The sequence below is a fragment of the Crassostrea angulata genome, chromosome 6 (genome assembly GCF_025612915.1).
Source record: "Crassostrea angulata isolate pt1a10 chromosome 6, ASM2561291v2, whole genome shotgun sequence".
Lineage (NCBI taxonomy): Eukaryota > Metazoa > Mollusca > Bivalvia > Ostreida > Ostreidae > Magallana > Magallana angulata.
In genome coordinates, this window is record NC_069116.1 from 34468729 (window position 1) to 34496347 (window position 27619).

The following is a 27619-nucleotide window of genomic DNA, read 5'->3' on the forward strand; positions in this document are numbered from 1 at the left end:
ACTAGAAGAAGAATGTATTAACGCGTTTAATCGCAAAGATTATTGCCTTTAATCGCAATACATTATCACGTCGAAATGCAATACATGTATTGCTTTTGCGTTTTAACGACCATTGCGTTTAATTTAAGAAAGAATGAATTATGACTCGCTTTGTCCAGACAACCTACTAAGTAAATGATATAATATAATGAGAGAGAGAGAGAGAGAGAGAGAGAGAGAGAGAGAGAGAGGTAGGTGTCAAAACCTATAAAAATACTTAGACGACATTCAAATGTGCAGAATGACGGCAAAAAGCAAGCTAAGTATACAGAACTAACTTTATTTGCGTAAAATTAGGCTGCATTTAGATATGTCCTTTTATTTTTAGCAATTAAGTAAGACATTGTTGCTGATGTGAGAAAAGTGCATGGGAGAGTTCCCTGCGCATGTCTGAATGAAATTAAATATATAGTCATGTTTCGACATTTTTTTTATAAAGGAGATCAATATTTAATACTGTGGTAAAAATCTTTGTGAGCAGCTAATGGGTGTTAAGACATATAACACTCTTCAACCCGGGGAAAACTTGGCGGGGGGTTGGTATTCCATATCTCACAGGTTCCTGTTAGTTTTTCCTCATAAAATTCTAATCCGGATCTAATCATTTAGTGATGTCATAACCAATGGATACTTGAGATAGAGATACCCTCTGCAAGTCACTATAAACACATTCATTTACACACCTTTTATAATATTTTATTAATTCAACATTGTATCACAATTACAGTGAAAATAATTGATTTATTAGGCTTTTGAAGCGAACTGGTAATTTTTTATCTGGGTCAGAGTTCCACCCCTTTCTGTATTTATGGTTACATTGAAATTAGGACCATTTTAACAAGAGCTTGGACTTTGGATAGATGTGTCAAACAGCAATGTGACGTATGCCTGTTTATTTCATTGTCAGTCCGTCAGCCATTGCTCTTTGAAATCAACAAGATTTGTTTGGCTTTTGAGCTAAGACTACGCAATCGGTGCATATTTCGCTTGAAACCGCGTCATTTCAACTTGTTTTGACGCAAGAAATAGATAGCTACGTCCAACCGAAAGTCCAAGGTCTTGTTAAAATGGTTCTAATGTTAAAACGGGCTTGGCCCCTGTGTTTACGAGTGTTAATCTAAGTTTATCTGCCTGTGAAAAACGTTAACAATAGAGTTTGCTGATAAACTTTATACTAGTATTCGAATTCGTTAACTGTTGTTAATCATAATTTCACAAATCGTGAAACTTTATTAATCAGATAAACCATGTTTTGCAATCGCAAATGATTGTTTTCAGTGTTAATTGTGATTAGTTTACACGTCTGAAACATAAACTTTTGCTCTAACTATGTTTAGCTCATTTTTGTAAATTTGGCATACCATACAATCTTCTTGTTATATTCCATGGAATACAAGAAAGGAAAAAAGATGAGACCGAGGAACATTACTGAACTGGCAAGATTGATAAGCTTACGTCATTTTCACCTGTTACAGTCAAAACATTTGAATTGGCGGGGACAAATTACGCGGACTTTTGAGAAAACATTGGATTGAAACTTTATTATTTCATCAATAAGTAAATAATCATCAGACATGAGAAGCACACTGATCGGGAGAGATTACTAGTATACGCAAGGCAAAGAATTGTCCGATGTCTTCAGAGAATCATAGGCGCTCGCCAGCTACTTTTGTAAATGACGAACGATATCTATGTCTACCCTCTATACTGTAAAACCAACTGATTTTGATTATAAGATTGATTTTATTGTATACAGTAGAGGGTAGACATATATAAATAGATATCGTTCGTCAGAATAAGCTGTGAAGCGTCCATGCAGAGAGTAACAAGTCTGAAATCAAGTGGACCATTGTTAAACCAGGGTTTATTCCTAGAAAAGAAAAATTCAAATTCTGATTTATTCCCAGATGAAAAAAAAAATCCCTTTTTCGCTTAGTAAATGTATAAAAATAGATATGCGCGTTCATTGTTTATCTATAGCATATACACAAACATGTGATGACTGATTCTCTGAAGTCGTCGGACAATCCTTTGCCTTGCGTATAATCTTTCCTGCATTGGGATCTTCTAATATTTGCTGAATATAAACTTATTGATGAAATACAGTAAAATATTTTTCAATTGCTTTGTTGATATTAAATAAAATGTCTTTCGATCGCTTTAACTTATATATAGCAAGTTAGGAACGCTGAGGTGGATTGAAAATATACTTCTTTTAAATACAGTTTCGATCCAATGTTTTCTCAAACTGCAACAGGTGAAACTGACGTAAGCTGTATATTATCAAACTTGCCAGTTAATGTTCCGCGGTCTTATCATCCTTTTTATCGTCCCTTACTAAAATCAAAGTACTGAAGTACTGACGGGAGTTGATTTTATCGATTATCATTAATTTAATTTTTAAAATCAACGATATGTTATTTTGCATGGCAAGTAGTTTCTAATCTGTATTTGAATTACGCTTATTTTTATAATATGAATTCTCGAACTTTTCCGACAAGAATTTCGAGAAAACCCCATATGAATCATGTTGTGTAATATTTAAAGATAGAATTGATTCCATCAAACTATGAACATGTATCAGTAATCGAAATATTTCTAAAAATTGTACACATGTCTGGATCCAAGCAATATTGAACGTTCAACCAGACGCTCGGCTGTCTCCGTTAATCTCCGACTACCAAGAGAGACTCACTGTTTGTCGGAGATTTACGGATACAGCCGAGCGTCTGGTTGAACGAGACTAAATTGAACTCTGGCGTAGGAATACATACGACTAAAAAATATATCTAAATCCATCCTACTATTTAAAATCTGACTATTTTCAAGGTATTTATAAATACGTTTCCTTGAAAATTAATGGTTCAGCAAACAGTACACAGAATTTATCTAATATTTTCAAGATCTAAGTCTTGTCAGCGGTGATGATTTGTGCTTAGGTCCAAACACTGTTTCACTTTCGGTTTGCCAGAGTAACTGCAGAGGAGAGTTGATTAAAATCAACTCCCAAAAATTCTATTCCGATTAAGTGTGGCGTTTTATAACATGGTCATTGATTTTGTTTTTCATTGCTTTGTTTTCATACAATTCTCAATTCAATTATTTTTGTTGGCTTTTATTCTACATACATCCATACATGCAATCATTTGTAAAGTACTTGAATGTACCTGTACACATGCATGTATATGTATATCTTGTCATTCTTTAATAGATAACACAAACTTTAATTCATAGTTTGTACACGTACAAATTTTCCTTTAAATAGTAAAATCTTACTTGCATTGATAAATCTACCGTTAAAAAGCGAAACATTTTGATGAAAAACTAAAACAAATAAAAACAAACAATAAACAAAACATCAAAAATTGAACAACGAAATTGAACAGAAAATTTATTTATACGTGAAAAGTAATTCCAATACCCGAAAAGATGTGACACACTGTTTAGTCACACACACAGGCACCTGACGTCATATGTTTTTCTCATAATAAAAATAAATACCCTATATCTAATAATGCATACATAATATAGATATAACGTTAGGGTATTAATTAACCGGGATTTCCAACGGAAAACCCCGGTTATTGAAATGGTGAAAATGGCGGCCGAGCGGGTGGCTGCAAAAAGGGCACCCTCATTGTACGGATAACTCCTCCTACAGTTTTCAAGATAGGAAGTTGTTCTTTTGCAGATCAATTGTACATATATTAGAAATGGGCATTTTGCTAGGATTTTGATTTCTGAAAATACATTTTTTGGCAAAATATTGCATATATGGTACCCTCATTTACTGATAACTCCTCCTACAGTTTTCAAGATAGGAAGTTGCTCTTTTACAGATCAATTGAACATGTATCAGATCAGAGGTATGCATAATGCTAGGATTTTGATTTTTAATAATTTATTAATAAATACCAGCTTTTGTACTTAGTCATATTTTGGCAAAATATTGCATATAGGGTACTCCATTTCACTGGATACGGTAGGTAGTGTTTATCAATTCAGGGTTGACATGGATTATGGATACAGTTCACATAAAAGAAAACCCGGTTTGCTGTCACATTGACAGTTTTTCACTTGTTTTTATTATGATAGCAAGTGGTTTGATACGGATCCGTATCAGCCCTACAGTGCTGATAACCAGTATCAGCCCCGGAGGCCGATACGAATTTTGTGTGATTTCATCTGTATCACATATGCAAAAACCTGTGTTTGTTACCAAGTATGTAATAGAATACGATATAATCCATGTTAAAACAATCACAATTTTTAGCGAACTGTGGATTTTCTTTACGGCCTGGATTAATATTTTTATTGGTTATAAAATATATATTTCTCGTGTGTTATATAAAATGAGTAATTTAATGAACGTCAAATAACTGACCAGTATATAACCTATGCATTACACAATCTTTCATACATTTATATTGATCTATTACTTTCTAGTGCAAGTTTATCCACGTAGAGTTTTAATATGATCAAATATATAATAGTATAAGTTCTTGTTGTATTTAGCTTTGACTAAAAAATATTTAGATATTCTACCACTTTCGAGAGCGGTAGCGTATCAGAACGGCTGATTTTAATCAGATTAGTCGGAGTATGTAATAAATAAAACTTAAAATGAGGAATTCAAATTGAATTAAATTGAAATTATTCTTAGGATTTTCTATCATGATTTTGAGAATTCACCCCCCCCCCTTTTTTTAATTGCCTTCACTTGATTAATTGCATCTTAATATAACAAATACAATTCAAAATTTTAACTGTTTTATCTTCCGCCTTCAAGCTTACATGCAATTATTTGAATATATGTCTGAATGTACGTTCTTGAAATAATTTGATTTCATGAAATAATTTAGGCTAATTTCAAGTGATATCATGGCACTAGATCGAAAAATAGACTGAAATATCTCTTTAATCTGCACGTTCCGTTCATGAATTTATCAGCAGCAGCGAAAATCAAAATCATTTCAATTAATTAAATCATTTAATAAATAGCCTAAATTGTTACATGCTTGCTTCCATTGTGTAAGTCAGGCAAGCTTTTAGGAAACCTATAGGCCTATTACTTGTAGGCCCATTGACAACATCATAATATATGTGTAATATAATTTGTTTGTTTAATTATTATTTTTCTATTTTTACTATTCTATTTTTGTCATTATCTGGTATAGTAACTGGGATAGTAAAATAGCTGCGGCATTTGAAATATGGAAAAATATTAATGACGTCGTGTAACGTCACGGTCTCTTTCCGGAAGCGAAGAGCACCATGGAAAAAAAGTCACGTGACTATATTTTAATGGAATCCTCAGCTCTTTTGTCATCGATATTCCTTACAAATAATAGGATTATAAGCCTTATAGATTTTTGTTGTGTGTTTTAAATGAACAAGAATCAAACTGGCGTGTATTTACAATTACTGTAGAACTGGGGTAGTGTTTCTCGAGGTTGGCGGAAAACGTCAAAGTGAAGAGACGAGAGCCGATCGTTACTGCAACATGGCGACGATAGAGGACGTTTGTGTAGAAAGCAGCAGTACCGATCCATTCATATCTAATGATCAGGTCAATGGTTATTTGCAGGATTCTGGCGATGAGTTGACGGTGGAGACGCCCCCCTTACCAGCGCCATTCATACGGAACGACAGTGGTGCAAGTTTAAATAGTCTGAAACTGTCATCCATCTCGGCCCGACCTTTCCAGGGACCTCGATTCAAGCTAATTAATGAAGGAGATATACAAATTTGTCGTCTTAATCACACCAGAACTATTGTCAGTAAAATAATGAACTCTAAATATCTGCGGCGATGGGAGAGCCACCGAATTGTTTTGGACAAAAACGAGATCCGTTCCTGCACTGTAAGTAAAATGTAAACAAAGAATATTGTGTGTTTTGTATGCAGTCATATTTTACGTTAGACTCTGAACAACATTAGGGAGTGACACTGGTCATAAATACTGTAATAACACTGTGTGATAGTGATTTTTTTCTCCCTTGTTATGATTGATTAGGCTTTGTAAACAAGAAAAAATTAAAAGCAAATTACTTGCTTTATAGTCAATGCTCTACAGTTCAAGAATGACTGATGATAGATCAGTGGCTGGCTGTAAAGGCGACAAAGTTCATTATTAAGAAGTCTACTTCCTGCCATTGAATACAGCGAATGATTTGTGTGAATTTAGGCTTTTTTTCAGAGAAAAGATTATATGTGGTGAATATTCTCAGTTCAGGATATGAGATGTATAGTACTATGTATAAGGATAAATACTGGCAAGTCTCTCCACTTCATGTGTTGCTCTAGAGTTCAATAGACTGAATTTATCATGTCTATTATATATATACTATGAATACTTCCCACAAGAGTACACATTATATTCTTCAGTATTGCATCTCAGGAAATTTATTTTGAAGATAACACATGTTTTATGTCATCAATGTTTTAAGATGCAATATTCATTTTTTCCTTTCTACTATTGTTATCAATTACTTCTTTCATCCCCCCCCCCCAAAAAAAAATCTTATAAGCTAAAAATTTTAAAGCGGAGCATATACAGATATTCTTGAATCTTTATAAGATATCTCGGTGGTCATCTATATGAGATCAGGCCATTAGTTAAAGTGTTTACCTGTAGATTTCCTAACTTATCCTTGTAAATGACATTTTTTAACAATGGACTTTATCTCCAGAAGTATATGTTTTTGGTTCCAGATTGAAAGTTTTTAATAAAATGACATGGCTTCTGAGTTTAAAAAAAACATTGAAGTTGTCTATAATAAACAATAAATCTCTGTTCAGTATATTTGAAATGTTTCACAAGGAGCAGAACTACCGTTACGTAAATCTGACTTGCCAAATTTTGATGACATTTTTTTCCAGTTTGAAATAGGAAACTCACTATTTATCTCTCTCTTCAGAATATCATCAAACTGTTCCAACAAAAATTGATAATTTATTCTTCCATAAAATATTTATTTAATTATCTGACTAGAACTCTGTATATGGAGATGATTGTGATGTTATGTAATATATGATGAGGTACATAAAACAGCAGACTGCCTTGAATATAGTTCTGGGCTTTTTGAATTGAATGTATCTCATTGAGGCCATTTCTAAAAAAAATGTTTTGTTTGTTCTCTCCCAACTGACTGATGAAAAGTTGATGTACCTGACTCAAGATATTTTTTATTAAGGTGGAATAACATATCATCACAAAATGGCTGACCTCCGATTGAAACGACATTTCATTTTATTAAACAAAATTTTATCGACAGCAACATGTAACTTACTCCATAGACGAGTGAATAATTATCAGGCTTGTGATTCGTACATCCCGATTTTGAATCCTGCATGGGTTTTGTTGTAACTTATTGAATTGAAATTTTTAGATATTTGTTTTCTATCCCCAAACTGCAAATGTTTTGCTTACCGTAAAGTATCGTGTATAATACGCACTCATGTATAATACGCACCCCCAAAGTTGACCCAAAAAAAAAAATTTGATTGCAAAAAACAGCAAGTCCTATGTAATACACAATTAATTAAAAAATGGTGAAATCAACGGCCGCCATTTCCCCCCAAATTATCAATGTTTCATGGTAATTTTATAATCCATCTGCAATTTCTTTGATTTTGTGATCGGAACATAGCACAGAAGATGAAAATCGACGGCCGCCATTTTTCCAAATAACGATAGATGTTAAATGATAATTTCATAACTCAAGCGCAACTACTGTAATTTCGTGATCGGATCATGGCCCAAGCGATATTAGAGTCAAAGTTCTTACAATTTTACTTAGAAAGGATGGCATGATTTACATGGGCAGTATCAAATATCATTTGACACTTCGTAAAGAGTTTTCTTATACAATAGCAGAGAAGTTAAAGATCACCATACGTAGAAAAGAACGGCAATCGAGCTTATTGCTTACAAGTAATAATGTTTGCAGATATAAACCAAAATGTCCAAAGAAATGATTTAATTGATTAATTTAAGTAAAACTCTTTGATTGAAAATGTTGTTAAATAAACATTGTGAAGAAATGTACGTATGTCATATATAATGTTTAACTGCATAACTGGACACGAAGTAATCAAGTTTAATAAAATCAGAATAATTGCTTATCTTCATGCACTTAAAAACACCCTGTGAAGTCCGACACAAGACAGGTGGATGCGTCTGACATCGGAAATTGTTAAACATTGACCACGCCGCTGTGACGCGCCGAGTCAACAGATGGCTGCTTACGTAATGGCGAATACACTGGCAATATTTAAACTTGTTTGATGTTTAGAGAGGATAATACTAATACATGGAAAAAAAAACTAAGAATAAGGTATTTCTTTTGCTGTAAACTTAGTATACACTCAAACAACTTGCATAACACGCTATATCGGCAGTCATTACTTCCGTGGTATCGAGAATCACAGCCTGAAAAAATGGGGTAAAAATTTAAGTCCTATGTACAATACGCACCCCCCACATTTGATAAAATTTTGGCTGAAAAAAAAGTGTGTGTTATACACATGGCATTATAGTATTTGACATATGTACAGTTTGTGTATCTTTATATCTTCATAATCAAATAATTTACTGTTAATTTGAGTGACGTTTTCCAGGTGTGTTATTCCACCTTAAATTTCTGAGCATAGTTTTTTCTTGATTTTGAAATCCAGTTGTTAATGTTTGCAGACCTTTTTCTTTATATAATTTTTGCGCAGTTTGATAAAAAAGGTTTCCTTACCTACCGGTAATGATCAAAAGTTTGAATTTGATCAAAGTAGAATCAAATTACATGCACTGGTAAGTGCAGTGAACATAAGAATTTTATTTCCTCTTGTAATTAAGGTTTAAATAAGGTCAAATAAGACATTGTATTTTGTACATGTGAAGTATTTCTAACTTTTAGCTTGATAAAACAAAAAAATTGGCCCTATATGCTAATAAAAAAAACCGATGACACGTGACTGTGATCAAATGCAAACTTTTGATCATTAGGTAAGGTATCTTGACTTTATATTTGACCTTATGTAAACCTTAATTACAAGAGGAAATAAAATTCTTATGTTCACTGCACTTACCAGTGCATGTAATTTGATTCTACTTTGTATTTCCTCAGTATTTCAATGGTAATTTTTAGCTCACCTGAGCTGAAAGCTCAAGTGAGCTATTCTGATCACTTTTTGTCCGTCGTCTGTCTGTCCGTCCGTCCGTCCATCTGTCTGTCCGTCTGTAAACTTTTTACATTTTGAACTTCTTCTCTAAAACCGCTTATCCAATTTCAACCAAATTTGGCACAAAGCATCCTTATGGGAGGGCGAATATAAATTGCAGAAATAAAAGTCTGATCTGTATTCAAAGCGGAGAAAACCTTGAAACTGTAGAAAAAGGGGGGTGCATTTTTAAAAATCTTCTTCTCAAGAACTACTGATTCCAATTCAACGTAGTTTAGCATAAATTATCCTTATGGGAAGGAAAATATAAATTGCAAAAATTAAGGTCTAATTCTGTTTCAAATCTGAGTTATTACGAAAATAATAATAAAGGAAAGGCGTGTTTCAATCAGTTTAATAGCCTCGGATTCGGCATCCGGTAAAATGGGTAGACAAGACTTGGCCTGGGCAAAACAAAAGATAAGCAGTTATTAATCTGCCAATCTCATTAAAATTTCAGGATATTTGATGGACCAGTATATTTGTATTTGCTGTAAATATTGCTCCAAAATAATGCGTATTTGGAATTGACGATTGCCGATCTGCCCCGGCTTTTATTTTGCCACGGGCCCGGTTTTGCTTACCCTTTTTACCAAGACTCGTATTCCATACTTCTAAAACGAAGCAGCCATGACATTATACGAAAAAGGGTCGATCTGACTATGATGAATTTGCTTGTTGTGCAACAGTTCGCGTATGAAGGGAAATTTTTGAAACATGAAAAATATATTGGTGCCGATTTTGTGAAGTAAATTGAGGCTAAATATTTCAATGCGTTGACAGTTTTCACACATGACGTTGATGTTAGCTTGTTCTGATTTTCTTTCCGTTTTCATTATTTATGCTTTGTAACCTGGAAACTGTCGTCTGTATTTCGTGATTTTTACGTATCAAATCAAACAGAGACTTCGGTAAATCAAACAGTTACGTTAACTGTTTACCTGCGCAAAATCTGATGTAGGAGTACTGAAATACAATTCATTCTATCGGTAATTCGGCATTATTTTTTGTGTAATGGTAGATTAATGCAATAGGTTTTTGTTGAGATGCTCAGCATTTTCTCTAGTTTATTCAGTTTAAATAGAGTTTGATATCGCTTACGGAAATATGTAGGTATATACATGTATATATATGATTCATTTCGAAAAAATAAATTGTGTTCTTTATTTGTTATACATGTAGTGCATGTTTCTTGTGTTTAATTGTTAACAATTTCTATTTACTAACCATTTTTGAGTGTTTGCTTCGAATTATAAGCAAGATACAGAGATTTGCTAACAATTCTATGTTTGTACACAGATCTTAAAAGCTAAAGATTAAATCAAAGTACTGATAGTACTGAAAAGCGCTAACCCAGCTTCTGTATGTATATAACAGATATATGTATATAGCATTTCAGCTTCTGTATACGCACTATATTTCCTCATCACTGCATGACAGTCCCTGCAATGATGGATGTAAGCCCCGTACATTAATTTCACAATAACCCGTAAATTAGATTAAATTGGATGCACCGGAAGTTGATGTCTAACGACAATAAAGGGCTGAGCTATGCTTAGCGCTTTAAAAAGTAAAAAAATTGTCAATATTTATTACGAAAATTTTCAAAATCTGTTCTTCCAGAAACCAACTTATTGAATTGTAAACTTAACCTTTTTAGCTCACCTGAGAATGGGGCCACAATGGGGGGTCGAAGTTTAACAAATGAATATATAGAGTAAATCTTTAGAAATCCTCTTCTCAGAAACTAATCGGCCAGGAAAGCTGAAACTTGTGTGGAAGCATCCTCAGGTAGTGTAGATTCAAAGATATGAAAATCATGACCCCTGGGGATAGGGTGGGGCCACAATGGAGGGTCGAAGTTTAACATATGAATATAAAAAGTAAATCTTTAAAAATCTTCTTCTCAGAAACTAATCGGCCAGGAAAGCTGACACTTGTGTGGATGCATCCTTATGTAGTGAAGATTCAAATTTGTGAAAATCATGACCCCCGGGGGTAGGTTTGGGCCACAATGGGAGATCGACGTTTTACATAGGAATATACACAGTTAATCTTTAAAAATCTTCTTCTCAGAAACTAATCAGCCAGGAAAACTTACACTTGTGTGGATGCATCCTCAGGTAGTGTAAATTCAAAGTTGTAAAAATCATGACCCCCGGGGTAGGGTTGGGCCACAATGGGGGATCGAAGTTTAACATAGGAATATATACAGTAAATCTTTAAAAATCTTCTTCTCAGTAACTAATTCGAAGGCAAAGCTGGAACTTGTGTGGAAGCATCCTCAGGTAGTGAAGATTCAAAGTTGTGAAAATCATGACCCCTGGGGGTAGGTTGGGGCCACAATGGGGGATTGAAGTTAAACATATGATTATATACAGTAAATCTTTAAAAATCTTCTTCTCAGAAACTAATTAGCCAGGAAAGCTAAAACTTGTGTGGAAGCATCCTCAGTTAGTGTAGATTCAAATTTGTGGAAAGCATGCCCCTGGGGGTAGGTTTGGGCCACAATGGGAGGTCGATGTTTTACATAGGAATAAACAGAGTCACCTTTAAAAATCTTCTTCTCAGAAACTAATCAGCCAGGAAAGCTGGAACTTGTGTGAAAGCATCCTCAGGTAGTGTAGATTCAAAGTTGTGAAAATAATGATCCCCAGGGGTAGGGTGGGGCCACAATGGGGGGGGGGGGTCAAAGTTTAACAAAGGAATTTATAGGGTAAATCTTTAAAAATCTTCTCAGAAACTAATCAGCCAGATGATTCTTTATAATTGTTAAGACTTTGGCCCCAGGACAATTCTTTGGCCTCACGAGAAGGTTGAGAGTTTACTGTATGTTTATATCCCATATATAAACTATTGTTAGGGATTTTTTTGAGAATTGCAATACTCAACACATGATATGACTATAAAATCATCCTGTTAGAAAAGGGACTAAACATAAGAATATCCAGGGGAAAATGGATTTTATTTATACAGGATTTACATGAATTATTGTATATTGTCCAGATAGTTTGTATTATGACTCCATTGAGTTGATTTTATCATACCTATTGTTCCTCAGGTGAGCGATGTGGCCCATGGGCCTCTTGTTTAATAATAGAATTAGTTTGTTAATATACATTATTTCTAGTACAATTTGACTAACAGAGATTTGTACCGGGTAGTTCAGGGCATTTGAGTAGTGTCAGATCTTGATAATAAACTAAGAATTTGTACGAAAGTGGTCAAAATTAAATAATCTGTTCAACACTAGTATATGTTGTTCAAATGAATAAAACAATTTCAACACAAGCATCAAAAAATAGGTGTTTGATATATATGTGAAGCATAGTTTAATCAGGGCAATGTCTTGATCTAAATTGTTTGGGTTTTTAGGAATGTGGCATGATGGAAAATCCTATACCTTACTCCAGCATCGAAGATGTACACATCATTTCGCGATGGGATGCAGGCCAGAAGTTCTGTATAAGAATTACTGTACCTGATGGCTCCCTTCTCATTCAGGTAGGTCAGATGTTGAATTTAAGTGTCAGAATTGTTGGGTTGATGTTGAGTATTACTTTTGGGTGGGGTGAATTTTGAGTACTTTGTCACTAATTCAGGGTTAGCAAAAATGTGGGAAATAACTCGTATTTCCCAGGACTAGGACTGTGCGGTACACTCGAAAACTTCGAGATATCCGAGTATTCGAGATGTCGAGAGTAGAATACTTAAAAGATAAGTAGTTGGGACTTCAACATATCCATTGTATTTGAGATATCAGTGTTCGAGATATCGAAGTTCAACTGTATGTATAAACAGAAATGGCCATCAGTAGACGCTCAGAAGTGTAGAAACATTTTAATTCGTATCAGTTGATGGGAAAGAAGATAAATCAAGAAATGTTTGTACGTTGTGTACATCAGAATTTAAATATACTTTTATGAATTTTTGTTTTTTATCCATAAGTAAAGAAATCTACAAGGTAAAGATCATTATTTTTATTTAAAATGAGAAATGTTAAAACCAATCTTTGTTTAATTGAATTGAATTGGAACCGTAGCATTTTGAATCAAAATCGAACTGAATCAAATGAACCTTGAATTGTCCCAGCCCTACCAAGGATGGTGGGAAATTACTGGTATTGATACTGCTCGTAACACCTACAAGCAGCATCATTTTGAAGTTTGTACAGTAGAAAAATGTTTGGCCTTTAATAAATACAAGTGTGTGTGCGTGCGTATATCTGCACTTTCATAGTTTGGTAGGAAAGTCTTATTCAGGTTGGAAAATTTTTTACACCCCTAGTTAATAAGATTTGTTTTTGACGTAAAGAGTGTGTAAACATTGTATTAGAACACCTGAGTTGTTGTGGTACATAATGTATTAGAAATATACATTTGACTGCCACATGTGATTCAAAATAAGGGAAAATGTCAGAAGCCGATCTCTCGTCCCATGGCACCTGCATCAGTGGATTTATTTTTCCATTAAACTATGCTGACAATTTTTATTATGAGTGAGTTGTATAATAAACAAATTTTTTGCCCTGCTCATTAAATATGACAGCAATTAGCCAAAGTTTGAATTTTAACATGTTATGATTATTTATGTAATGGCATCTGTGCCGATATTCCCAAAGTTTGCATTAATTGAAATCTGCAGACATCATTTGATGTTTACTATTTAAAATGCACTCAGTTTCCAGAATTATTTTTTATGTTCATTAGTGAGAAAAAAAAAATTACTTTGAATATTTTCTTCACTGCAAATTATAATGAGGCTAAAAAAGGACAGAAAATTGTGTAATTGAGGAGGAAGAAGTGCCTGAAATGTATTACTGTTATTTTCTCTTTTTTTTTCAAAGAATTTTAATAAATTCTTAAAAAAAAACCAAAAAAAAAACCCTGATCATGTCTCATCACATGAGTACATGTAGTTTATCACCATTAAAATCTTCGAATTCAAGATATACTTTTTGGGTCATTACTGACTGACTAAGGAAATATATCAGGCTGATAAATCTTATAGATGGCGATGCGAAGCAAAGACTTAACATTCTTCAACTTAATTTGTTGGCTTTGGCAATACGAATGTAAAAGTTTTGTCTGGAGATTTGTAGACATGCTGTCAGTGCATTATTTGTAGATGAACATATTACAAGTTTGAGTTAGTTTTACTTGAAATATATAAAATAAACAATTTGGATGAGTTTGTTAATTACCTTGTGAGGTTGTCCATCCTTGGTTTAAAGGGAGCATGATCAAGATTTTGGTCAACAATTATTTTCCAATTTTAATGTTTACAATACTTCAGTAAAGCATTTTTAAATTCAAAATTTGAATGTCATTCGGTAAGGTATATCCGAGTCACATAGCTTACAATTCTTTGCTATATAAACAAAGAGCTTTTGTTTACATTTTGAATGTTGATGTGAAAATTCCAGTTTTAGACCGATAATGAATGTGTTAAACTTGAGGAACTGTTTATATATGCTTAAAATGAATAAGAAGATAGACAATTTATCTTCAAAATGATTTTCTACTGGTACATGTATACTGAATCTAGGTTAACAAAAACGGGGCAAGAGCCTTGTTTACTTGACAAAGAATTGAGAGCCCTGTATCTTGCTTATAACTCTACGACTTGCTCTCAAATTTCATTTGCAGTGTGTATTTAGTTGTATGCATACGTGCCTGTTTGATCCTTAGGGGTATAAAATGAGAAATACTTTTAATCTTTTATAATAAGTTGAACAATAGCTGAATTCTTTGATACTTATTTTCACTTAGATAATTGCTGTTTGTTCCAGTGAAGTATATTATGGGAAGCCGTCCATTGCATACTTTCACTTTAAAAAAATAACCACTGTTATTCCGCTTAAAAGAGAGTGTCATGTTGTCAGCGATGTTGTATATCGATAACCCATCTTCCGTAACAGTGATCAATTGGTAAGGGTGGAGGGTTTTGTGGAAATGACCAACAATGTATGAGAGTTGGCAGAAATGTAACATACTATGCTGACAAGTCGGATAAAGTGTATGCTGAAAGTCGGATATACAAGAGTGACCCCTATCTATGAATATCTTCTCATGGATGTCACTTGATTATTTAGCTGGCCTAACAAAAACAAAATACAATCTTATAGCAGCGATGAGAGCATTAATAATAAAATCTAATGAGCAGACAAATGAAATGTTTGAATTACACTGATTTGAAAAGAAGAACGGCTACAAAAATTTTGTTACCAAAATTTCAATGAATTTTTTCCAAATGGGATAAAAATGGAAATTGACAAGCTTCATTCAAAAATCCTTTTAAAAAAGTTTTGAGTAGGCGTACGCTAGGGTCAGTCTGGAAAGCAGAAACAAACCATTTTTTTTCCTTTGGCCTTACTGGTATGTGTCTCTTTGAATAATGAAGTCTGTCTATGAAGCATGATTTTGTAGTACATGTACTAACAGATTGATTTTTGAAGAATGAAAAACAGACAACATCAAAATTCGCTAAATGGTAGACATTATTAAGAGTTGTCAATAGTGCTAGCTAAAGCTTGTTTGTAGCTGATGTTCTTCAGAGATTGGTGTTGATTTGTATGGATGTGAGAGGTCCATAAAATATGTGTACACTGTATCTGAGCTATGAAGGAAAATCTGTAAGGATGTATCAAGTGTTTGTGAACAGGGATGGTAATTTATTTCTTTATATTTTATGTTTCATAACTATGTAGCAATACCTATTTTTTTTTGCAGGCTCACAACTCATACATCCGAGACCAGTGGTTGCATTCAGTTCTATGGAAGGTATGTATACTCCCCCCCCCCCCCCCCCCCCCCCCAACCTCTACCCTTTTACCCACCAAGAAACTAGGGGGAAAACCATTGAATATAGAACAATAGTATACCATATAAAAAACAAACAACAAATAAACTAACATGAATTGTAAACTTGTATGAAATTAAGACCAGTTTGATCTGAGGAGTACTGTTGATAGTTGCGGTCATTGGTGCGTGCTGCAGAAGGATGGTGCAGACTTCTGTTTTGAGAGGGAATGGGACCTTAAATTGGGCGCATTAAGAAGCCAAACTATTTGGATACTCTCTGGCTCTACTATGTGGATGAGAAAGTTGTGATCATGAAGTGTTTTCTCTATGTCAATGGGCTTGGCATATCAAGTAACCATTGTTCGATGGAGCAAAAGCAAATTGATGAAAACTGAGATAGAAAAAAAGAAGTAGCCATGTAGAAGTGGTTTAATTTAGCTTTATGTCCTTTTTCTTTCCAAAAATTTTTTATTTCAAGGGCTCTTTTAGATGGACATTTTGTATTTTTGCATTTGAAGTCAAAATGAAACACTGAGAGCAGTTCAAGGTCCTTAGATTTTATTGTATTACAAATTTATTTTGGGTTTCCAATATTTTTAAATTCTTGAAGCCAAAAGTGATGTTATAATAAGGGGTTGTGTTTATGCTATTTTAATTTTTTTCTGACATCACAATCCAATTCACTGTTTTCTCAGCATGGAGAAATAAGCCCTTCACAGTTTACGAAGCGTTTTAAATTGCATCACGTATTTCCTTCCTTCATATCAATTTTTAATACACTGTGATTTTGTTAGCTCTATAAGCGTCCAGTCCCAATAATCTGATTTTTTGTCGATTATAACAGTACAAGTATCAATTCTATCAGTTCTCATGGTGTGAACTTATATTGTTTTGGCAGGCTTTGTTATTTTTTTGTTTGATTTTTAAAATAACAGCACAATGATAATTTTTTTCTACAGTCCCCTTTACTGTAGCGGTCACAATTAAACTTATAGAATGAAAGAGTTGTGGAAAAATACAGCCATGCAGCAACTTCACATGCTTCAATGTCACTGTTAATACACATCAATATTTACTTTTGTGGAGATAACAGGTCTTCTGTCATTTAGGCAGGTCCCCTGACTGAAGATTTATTAATACTGATTATAAGTACAAAAGCAGAACTTACTGTAAACTAAAGATTCCCGTTTCCATCATTATATTGCATTGCTTGTTGAAAGAGTTTTAATTGAAGAGTAAAAAAAGCCAAAAAACAAAAATGGGCCAGCATCAATGGTTCTGTTATGTTTATTACATATCTTATTAGTTTGGGATTTTTAATGTTCATTTAATTTGGGCAAAAGCGACCCTCAAAGCAGTTTTGTGCATTTGGTTGCTAACTTTGAGATATACAGAAAAAACACAAACACAGACTTTCTTATAATGAGTTCAAACTTGCATTGAAGTTACTTATTTTTATTTCCCCCTTACTTTTAAAAAACTTAACAAATATAACAAATCAAAATTGTTTATCACTGGTACTCTGCAATAACCCTGTTTTACTGTAATATAGGTCTTTTCATTAAGTGATTTATTGATGATTTTGAGATTCAGTCTGTTTTTTGGGGTTGCATGTTTTGTTTTTTTCAAAAACTTTTGAACTGGGTTTTCTAAAGGAAAAATCAAGTTATTGGAATGGCTAAAATGCAAAATGGTGGGCAGGCGGATGGATGGGCAGCTGCCAAAAGGATACCCCTATTGTATGGATAACTCCTCCTACAGTTTTTAAGATAGGAAGTTGTTATTTTGCAAATCATTTGTAGTACATATATCAGAGATATGCACATTACTTGGGTTTGATTTTTGATTAATTATGAAAAAAATGCCACCTGTTGTAATTGGTTATTTTTCTCGCAGGATATTGCATATAGGGTACCCTATTTCTCCAGATAGGTAGTGTTTATCAATTCAGGGTTGAAAAATGGATTATGGATACTAAAAGAAAACCCAGTTTGCTGTCACATTGACAGCTTTTCTCTTGTTTTTTGATAGGCTGTCAAAAAGCCTGTCGTCTATACCCCAAAGCAAATTTTCACCAAACAATGTTCAAATGTTCAGTCTTATTTCTAATGATTTGCTTTTTGCTGTTTAACATTGAATAGATTATTTGGCTTTTAGCATAGGGTTACCGACTTACTAAATGTGTTGATGATTTTTTCAAACTTTGGCAAAAAGATAATTTGGTACTAGCTCTTGGTATTATTACAATAAAGGAAACTGCATGTAATTGCAGACATGTCTCTATCTTGCATTATCATAGTGATACATTTTTTTAAGAACAGATCATATGTGCATTAATATGTGGGGAAACTTGTACATGTATCAAGCTAAAATTTTCTTGCAGTTTTTGCTGTTCATAAATGAAAGTCATTACATTGATTTGATAAGTTATTTCCTGTATCATATTTTCACTCAACATGAATAAATATAATGAAGTTTTAAATTCATTGTTCAAAAATTCATTGTTTTATTGGTTCATTTTTCCTTCAGGCAGTAATTGATTTGTGCATGCCATCAGTGTATATTGAACATTAGAGTTTTCAGCAACCCTAGATATGTTACTTGAGAAGTCTAACACTGTATCACGCACATTGTCACTCTGATTGCTGCTTGCAGTGATCTAAGATTACAGACAACATGGGCATCAGAGAATTGACATAAACAAATCATTACCACCATTCTGTCAAGTTTTAATAAGACTGAAGGGCCAGAGTATACAGTGCACAGATCTTTATCTAAGGTCCAAAATCCTTTGACAATTGAAACCTGCACAGTGTTTTTTGATTAAAGTCTTCTAATTAAAAAGAAAATGCTAAAGCGTGGTACGTGACAAAGTTTTCTTTTACTCCTTACATGTTTGTTTTGTTATTAGCCATCATGTGACTGTAAATATGGCTTCAATATTTTTTGTAAATTGAGATGTTTGCATAGACATGTATAAGTAAGAAAATATTGATGTAGAAAGGTTGCTCACTTGCAATCATAATCTTCCTATTTCTTAATGAACATTCCATGCAACATAAACTTATTTTTGCTTATTGTTTATATTCTCTAATCAGTGGTGAGGCAACCAGAGTGGTGGAGTGATTGATAACTCACGACTTCATTATATCCCATGCAACGAAGTTTGTTTTGTTACGTAATGTTTTTGACTTGTCAGTCTATCAGTCCATCTCTCCATCAGTCAGTCAGTCCGTCTGTCCATTTTTAAAAAAAAATTGTTTAGGGGTTTACTCTTCAAATTAAATTCAACTTGATGCCATTGTGGCCTTTCAGGCCTTTGATTTTAGTTGTTATAGACAAGGGAATAGATGTACATATTTGCAGGAATTTTTTTTTGTGTGCGAGTTATGCCCTTTATCAAATTATTTTGTGTATTTAATGCATACCTTGCCATTCGTTATGTGTATCAGTGCCAAGTATTAAGGGAGTGTGGGATGTATGAGCTTGGTCTCTTTCTCTTCCACTTAAATTTACAATTTAGCAACATTTTACACTCTGTCGACTGTGTATATTTTTTTTAATGATGGTTGCAGTAAAATGTAAGTTTATTAGGTAGAAAAACAGATTTGACAGATCAACCGGAATCATTCCTAGAAGAGTGGCCATAAGTCATTGAACCAACCTTCTTGCATTGTACTATTACCATTACTTTGTTGTGGTATACTACACAATGCATCTGTCCTCTTTCCTGTGCTTCATTGATGGTCATTTTGGATACCTGTTTGACTTAACTGATTTAGATAAGATGATCATGTTTTGTGCACATGTTACTTATGGCAAGGGAGAAACTCTTATTTTTTGAGGTTAGAGGTCAGTGGTCAAGGTCACCATAGACTGGATACATTGTAAGCAAGGAAGGACTGCACCAATAAAGGAAAGCTAAAATTCCACCGGATACATAGATTTTTTTGGTGGGAGGAAGAGTCTTATTTATTTTTAGGTCAAGGTTGCCATAGACCTTGTAAGCAAGGTATATTATGGAATTCCTTTTTTTAATCTGCTGTCAGTGCTGTGTAGGTTTACCATTACTTTTTAAAAAGTAGATGGGTATATTATGTCCCCATTGGCAGAACTAAAAGCACAGGATCAATTTATCTAACAGGATCTGTCATTTGACAATTGATATGCATTGCATTTTTAAAGTCAATGTAGTACCAATTTGTGCAGGAGTGTATCATCATGGCTTATATTTCCAATCAATTTTGTGTGCATGCTTTAACTTGTTGGTTGTATATTGAGAAAAATAACTGAATTTTTCTTTATGAAAACTCTCCTCAACAGACAGAAGCACAATTTTAGTTTTGGTTGATGGGGCCTGGTCTGTACAGCTGTTAGTGGTCAGTATGCAGTTGTATAAAATGCAATCAAGCTCTCTGCACATTATAAATAAAATTATATAAATTTTCTTCTTACTCACATTTCAATACATGTTACATATCATGTGTAAATATGGTTTGTTCTATTGGCATTATGATAATTCTCATTGATTGTAATTTAAGGAGAAGTCGGACTTTTTCATGATGTTTTTTACTTACTTTAATTTGATCCACATATAATCACCATGACACACAAAAATGATCTCTCTATTATTAGAGAAATCCTATTTTGATCAGCATGCATATGAATGTTTAAAAAACCTCTATACATTGCAAAGGCTATTCTAGCTGTGGGTACTGTTTCACTGTTTCATGTTAGATTATTCTATTGATTTCCCATGTTCATTATTTTTTTTTTTTGGGGCGTGTTGCCGCGTATGTGTTGAAAGCCTGATTAGCACATTAAAGATCATCAGGCTGAACAATATATTCTACTTTTTTGCCATCTTTTTTTTCATTCTGAGGCCTTCATTGTTTTTTCTCACTTCTTTCTCAGTGAAGAGTAATAAAATTCATTATTTTGTCGCACATAAAGACAACAGTAATGATGAGTCCCCCACCCCCTGCATACAGCTAAACTGGGATATATATTAAAGTAATGCACTTTGCCTGAATAACCCCCACCAATCAGTGTATATAATATTTACCAATCATAATACCTGATGCAGATTACAGACCAATTAATTATCCAAAAACTCAAACTTCTCTCAAGGGAATTGAAGCAGAAAGGACTTTAAATAATAGCACTTTGTGCTGATTAAAAATAGTGCTCACTGTGGTGTGTGTTTTATACAGGTGGAGGGGGATTAAATGATTGTAGTGCTTAGTTCTGCTGCCTTTCTCCGGACGTTTTGTTTTTAGCAATATTTACACCAAAGCTTGACGTATATATAGCAAAGATTCTAACTTGTAAAAATCGTGACTGACCCTTGGACCAAAACTGGGGCCCCAGGCAGGATTCAAAGTTTAACATAGAAATATGTAGGTAAAATATCTCCTTTTCAAGAACCACTGCACCAGAAATGCCAATATTTACACTTAAGCTTGTATATATACTATATAGTGAAGATTCTAAATTGTAAAAATCGTGACCCTGGGACCAAAACTGGGTTCAAAGTTTAACATAGAAATACATAGGAAAAATGTCTTAAAATCTTCTCAAGAACCACTGCACCCAAAAAACAATATTTACACCAAAGTTTGTATACATAGTGAAGATTCTAAATCAATAAAACTGTGACCCTGGACCAAAACTGGGGCCCCAGGCAGGATTCAAAGTTTGACATATAAATACATAGGTAATATGTTTTAAAAATCTTCTTCTCAAGAACCACTGCACCAGAAATGCCAATATTTACAACAAAGCTTGTATATATAGTGAAGATTCTAAATTGTAAAAATTCTGACCCTCGGACCAAAACTGGGGCCCCGGGCAGGGTTCAAAGTTTAACATAGAAATACACAGGAAAAACTTTTACCTAAAAGCTAATATATATATATAATGAAAATATGTTGGCCCTCGGACAAAAATGGGGTTCAAGATGGGGTTCAAAGTTTAAAATATACAGAAAAAATGTTTAAAAATCTTCTTCTCAAGAAATATAATGCTTCAATTAGTGAGATTACTATAATGCTTCATTTAGTGAGATTACTATTCAAGCATCCTTAAATAATGTAGATTCTAAATCAGTAAAGCTGTGACCCTGGACTAATACTAGGGCCGCAAGAGGGGTTCAAAGTTTAACACAGAAATAATATTATGGAAAATGTTTAAAAATTTTCTTTTCAAGAACTACAAAGCTACAGTTTGTGATATAACTGTGCAAGCATCCTAAGATAGTGTAGATTCGAATTTCACAATTTGTGAGCCTGGACTAATACTAGGGCCCCAAGAGGGGTTCAAAGTTTGACATAGGAATAATGTTATGGAAAATGTTTAAAATTTACTTCTCAAGAACTACAAAGATTACTATGCAAGCATCCTAAGATAGTGTAGATTCGAAATTAATAAAGCCAACTATAATATATAATATTTATAAAGGGGTTCCAGATTTAAAATAGAAATAGCATATGCTACGAAAAAGAATGTTACAAGGAACTGTTGTTCAGGTGGGCGATGTGCCCCATGGGCCTCTTGTTTGCAGTTGTAAGCACACTATCATTCTAAGAGTTGCAACCTAATTCTTGTAAAAATAGAAATCAGATGTTATTGTTACTTACAAATAAGCAGAACCTGAGATTTACATGTACAATCCAACCTCTTCTTTCAGAAACACATGTACAAATGTGAGAAACTACTGAAGAATGCCAGAAGACCAGAAGTTCTAGTCAAAGAAATCAAAGTAAGCAGATACATTCATTTTGTTAGTTTGTTTAATTACTGTATGACAGGGGCACACAACCTTTAATAAATTTGCCTTTTCCCCACCAACTGATGAAGAATTTCAATACTCCAACAAATATTTCATTGACATTCTGAGCATCTGCATTGAATTTTTAAAGCAGTTGCTTGCTGATATTTTTCCTATTTGATTTGAAATGATTTACACTTTCACTCAACTTTTAAAGATGAAAGGATTTTAAAAATTAAAAAAAAAAATTCCCTTAAAAAAACATATAAACCCAAAGTCTAAACACCATGTCAGAGAAGAACAGAAAAATTATTTTTAGACTAAATAGCTTTGAAGATTTGCTAGTACAAGTGGAAAATTGAATGATTTATAATTATTCCACAGCTAGAATAAGCTGTTTGAGAGCCAGAGACAGAAGTGTTGTGTGCAACAAATCCAATATTTAAATGCTTTGTTCGTGGTGTGTCCAAAGCTAGAGAAGTCACCTGTTGAAACTGGCTTTAACACTTGTGTATATATATTGATCTTCTTGCAGAACATGATAGATGTCTCCCTGACCACCAACATCCAGGATGCTAGCGTTTATCAGTTCCCCCTTGACCTTGTGTCAGATCTCCTGCAGCAGGTAATGATGTCAAGCAATCTCTACAGCTAGGGATTATACTCTTGCTAGTTGATGAACCTCCTTAAAAGGGAGATATTTTCTCCTGCATTACTCTGATATTAAATTAAACAAAACACATAGACAAAACAACTGCGGTAGGCAAAATTGATATTAAATGAGATGTGTTTTCATGTTTTCTCTTTTTCATTCTCTCCTTCTCTCTCTGACAGAAGCAAAGTAATTTAAGTTTTTTTTCAATTTCCGGCATCATTTTACCCCAGGTGGCTGTTGTGTATATCTGTAGATAAACAGGAAGCATTCAACTGACGATGCCCAATTCTTGGAAGTCTATTTAGACTATTAATGGCTGCTTTGTAGTTTTAAGTGATGTAGGTGGTAAAATGATACTGGGTATTCATTTGAGGATGTTAGGCTTTGTGATTGTTGTCTTCATTAACAGAGTGTCTGTACTGAAGCAGGTTATTGAACTTGTTCCAATAATAATGCTAAATTATAAATTTTCTTTTAGTTAAATTGTGGGTTGTGTAGTTGATAGGAGGAAAGGATTATAGGAGATTGTTTTGATTAAACTTTGAAGATAAAGAGTCAACTTATTGCTCTAAAGGGTGTTCACCCTCCACCCCCCATACACAATTAAAGAGTATCAAAGTATATGCTCCACTTGTTGTGGGGGTGTGATGGGATTGTTTTGTAGGAGGAGGGTGATACTGTACGTGGAGGTTTATGAAGTTTTATTGTTGAAACTGAGAGTATAAGAAGTTTAAGAGTTCAAAATAAGGCCATGGTTTTTTTTACGCTCAATTAAAACTGCAATCAGCATTATTGTTCTATAGTGGAAAGATGATTTTTCAATAGAATATTGAAACATTAACAGTTGTTTTCAGTGCGTTTTTGACTCTCTCTCTCTCTCTCTCTCTCTCTCTCTCTTTCTCTCTCTCTCTCTCTCACACACACACATACACACACAAACATGAAACTGATCTCATAAATGTGCATTAGTATTAGTTTGTTGATGTTGATAGAGTTACAAAGAGAAAGCTCACTAAATCACTAAACATTTATCTTCAAGTACCAAAAAATCATCCATCCAAATTGTATGCTTCTCCTATAAATTTTTGTTGCTGTTTAAAAGCTCTTTTTCTTAGTTTAAACTTTTTGTATATTTGATGGAATGCATCACTTAACATGAAGATGCTGTGCTTATTTAAACAAGTGAAACTTAAAAAAATTGCTGAAGTGCTTGACAATCTTCCAATTTGTGTATAAGCACAGCAAACAGATAACAAAGATCACCCAGTCAAACCGAACTGTCCTTGCCCTACACTAGGAGTAAACTTTGGTTCTGTTTTTTTTTTTTTTTAATTTTTGATGATGTAATGTTATACATCATACAGTTGATTTTTTTCTCATTTCATTTCCTTGTTTTTATTAAATTGTCGGTCATAGTTTCATTCCACCAACATTTAGATAAATGAATTATTGATGCCTGCCAGTTAAAGACCCGTATTTCATTTATTCTGAAAATTTACTCATAATTTATTTCAGTGAATGTAAGGGAACTATTTTCTTTTGTGGAAACACCAATAATAGTTAGGGGCGGGGCTTGACGGTTTTGACAGGTAGTTAGGTTCGAATGGTATTCATTCTGGCATTCAAACTTTGCAAGAGAAAGTTTATTTTAACAGTTTATTAATAAGTGTTAATTTTAGTATTTGATAAGATGCTTACAGAGTTGTACAAGGATTGGCTCTTGAGCTGTTATGATAAGCTGCTTGTCAGATTGAAAACTTCAAAAGTTTTTAAGCAAAGTTTGTGAGTTTGTTGATTGCAATGGATTGACTTTCTACATTGCAGTGAGTGCAAATGTGAAAAAAAAATTAATGAATTATTGTTTGTTATCTGGTGTTTAATGTTTATTACGGGTCGGAAGGACAAGAGAACCATTAATATCATGAAGGAAGATGAGTGTAGAGAGTGTGAGCTTGTTCACTTTCTCTTCATTCATATTTGACTTTTTGTTTTATTATTTGTCTACAGAATGCAGATTTCATAACCAGGGTAGCACATGAAAACATAATTGTGGCCCTGGCACCTCTTTTGGAAAACAACCATCCTACACAAGAGATCTGTGAATTTTTCAGCAAGGTTGGTAGAATTTGAGTAGCTGTTTATCCATTAACATCCCCCCTCCCTTTCTAAAATAAATAAGGAAGAGAAAACTATTGGTCGTTTGAGAAAACAGAATCCCCAAAGAGGTCGAAAAAGGTAATCAACAAAACAAAAATACCTTATATGTACACATTTTTAAAATCAGTGTACTTCACTGACAGCAGAGTCAATTAATTCATACTGAGCAAAATGTTAGTCTCTCTTGCTGTGCAGATGCATAGACATATTATGCCTATGCCAGGATATATACTACTGTGTATATGTTATAGAGACATATTATGCCTATGCTGAGGTTTATACCTGGGTCCTTCAGGATTGTATTTGATTCTGATTTCAGCACTGTAAAAACAGCCCTCGCTCCAGTATAGTGATAGAGCTGTTCACACCTGTGGTACAGAGGATACTAAAACACAACACAGTGAGTGTCTCTCTCTCTCTCTCTCTCTCTCTCTCTCTCTCTCTCTCTCTCTCTCTCTCTCTCTCTCATCTCATCTCATCTCATCTGTAACAAATGCTGCAGTATTATAAAAGCTCTTCTCTGACTGTTTTCAAGAATAACTAAGCTTTTTAATTGGAATGATAAACAAACTTCATACATTGAAAATGCATTTTTAAAAAAATTTTCAGGACTTTGGGAAATATCCAAGAATGCGAGGATTTGTACAAGAATATGTGCAGGCCTTAAACTGTCAAAATGGTGGCTATGATGTGGTTCAGAATTTTGTGAAAAGGTTTGATTCCATTTAAAATTATCAAATAAACGTAATTATAAAATCAACTGTATTTTGATGTATGTAGATATTTTCCTTCTAACTGTATATCCATGTTTAACCCTGATGAATAACTCAGAAGAGCAAAAGGCTTCGCTTTAAAGAGCTTTCTTTTCAAAGATTGTCCAGCACAGCTTACGCTAAACCAACTTTTTTTCATGTGCCAGAAATTTTCTTGAGGTTCATGAGAGCTTCATCATCATGAATATTTCTCACGGTGAAACATTGTCATATGTTATGGGTCTGGATAGAGCTTGGTTGTGAACATTATTTGTCGTGAATGAGTGTATCAGAAGTAAATTGCGGATTAAAGTCGTTTCAAATAAAAGTTGGTTTACAGCGTATATTTAACCCAATTCTGGAACAAAAATCTTTTATTGAAGGATTATCATAGTAGATTTAAAATTTATATTTCCATTTGACCAATTAAAGTAGATTCAAGTTTGTTTAAACTTTCACCCCTTTAGGTCTAGAGTTAAACTTTCACCCCTTTAGGTCTAGAGTTAAACTTTCACCCCTTTAGGTCTAGAGGGAGCTAAAATTGATTAAACACTATGAATTCAGCTAATATGATGTTGATCAAAACAAACGAAAATAGAAAGCAACTAACATGGATATAAATAACGTCATATAATGAACAAAGGAACTAAAACTTGTAAAATTATAATGAAAGCAAGTTCTTAATTAGATATCTTATTTCTTTGACCCCAAGGAATTTCTACATATGTATTTGGCTATTCTTGTATGGGATTGAAATCTTTGATTCAATTTTTTGGAGGGAAAATTATGATTGAATTTAATATTTCACAGGGAATGGACAATTTCACATGCTCAACAGAATTTAACATTTAATTCAAGTTTACCCTCATTTCACAGTCTGGTAGTCTATTGCTGTACTTGAATGGAAATTTGGTTGTGGAATTCTGTACACTCGTTTGCTAAAGGTGTTTTTCGTGTTGTTTTGACAGCATGCACAGCCCGGCCAGCGCCTGTCCCCACCCACGTGTTCTACCTAACCTGGTCGCCGTCTGTCTGGCCGCCATCTATTCCTGTTTTGAGGAGAAGAAAAAGTAAGTCTCATTTTAGTATTAAATTGTATTCATTAAAATTTTTGGAAAATATTTTGGCAGTTCTGAACCCTCATGAAGTCACCATCGAGATTTAAATAGGTTTCTTCAGATTACTTCATTCCTTTTCCGTAAAAGGGAAATAAAATCATGAACGTGAC

General features: G+C 33.7%; 1 protein-coding gene across 1 annotated transcript in view; it reads left to right on the forward strand.

Annotated features, from left to right (window-relative positions):
- Positions 1-5320: 5320 nt before the first annotated feature.
- LOC128188227 (C-Maf-inducing protein-like) overlaps positions 5321-27619 on the forward strand; it is a 29641-nt gene continuing 7342 nt past the window's right edge. The window contains exons 1-9 of the mRNA XM_052859153.1: positions 5321-5902; positions 12631-12759; positions 15987-16037; positions 22747-22818; positions 23363-23452; positions 25490-25597; positions 25959-26039; positions 26249-26352; positions 27360-27461. Coding sequence (XP_052715113.1) covers positions 5543-5902; positions 12631-12759; positions 15987-16037; positions 22747-22818; positions 23363-23452; positions 25490-25597; positions 25959-26039; positions 26249-26352; positions 27360-27461 — 1097 coding nt within the window. The 5' untranslated portion in view covers positions 5321-5542. The remainder of the gene's footprint in view (positions 5903-12630; positions 12760-15986; positions 16038-22746; positions 22819-23362; positions 23453-25489; positions 25598-25958; positions 26040-26248; positions 26353-27359; positions 27462-27619) is intronic.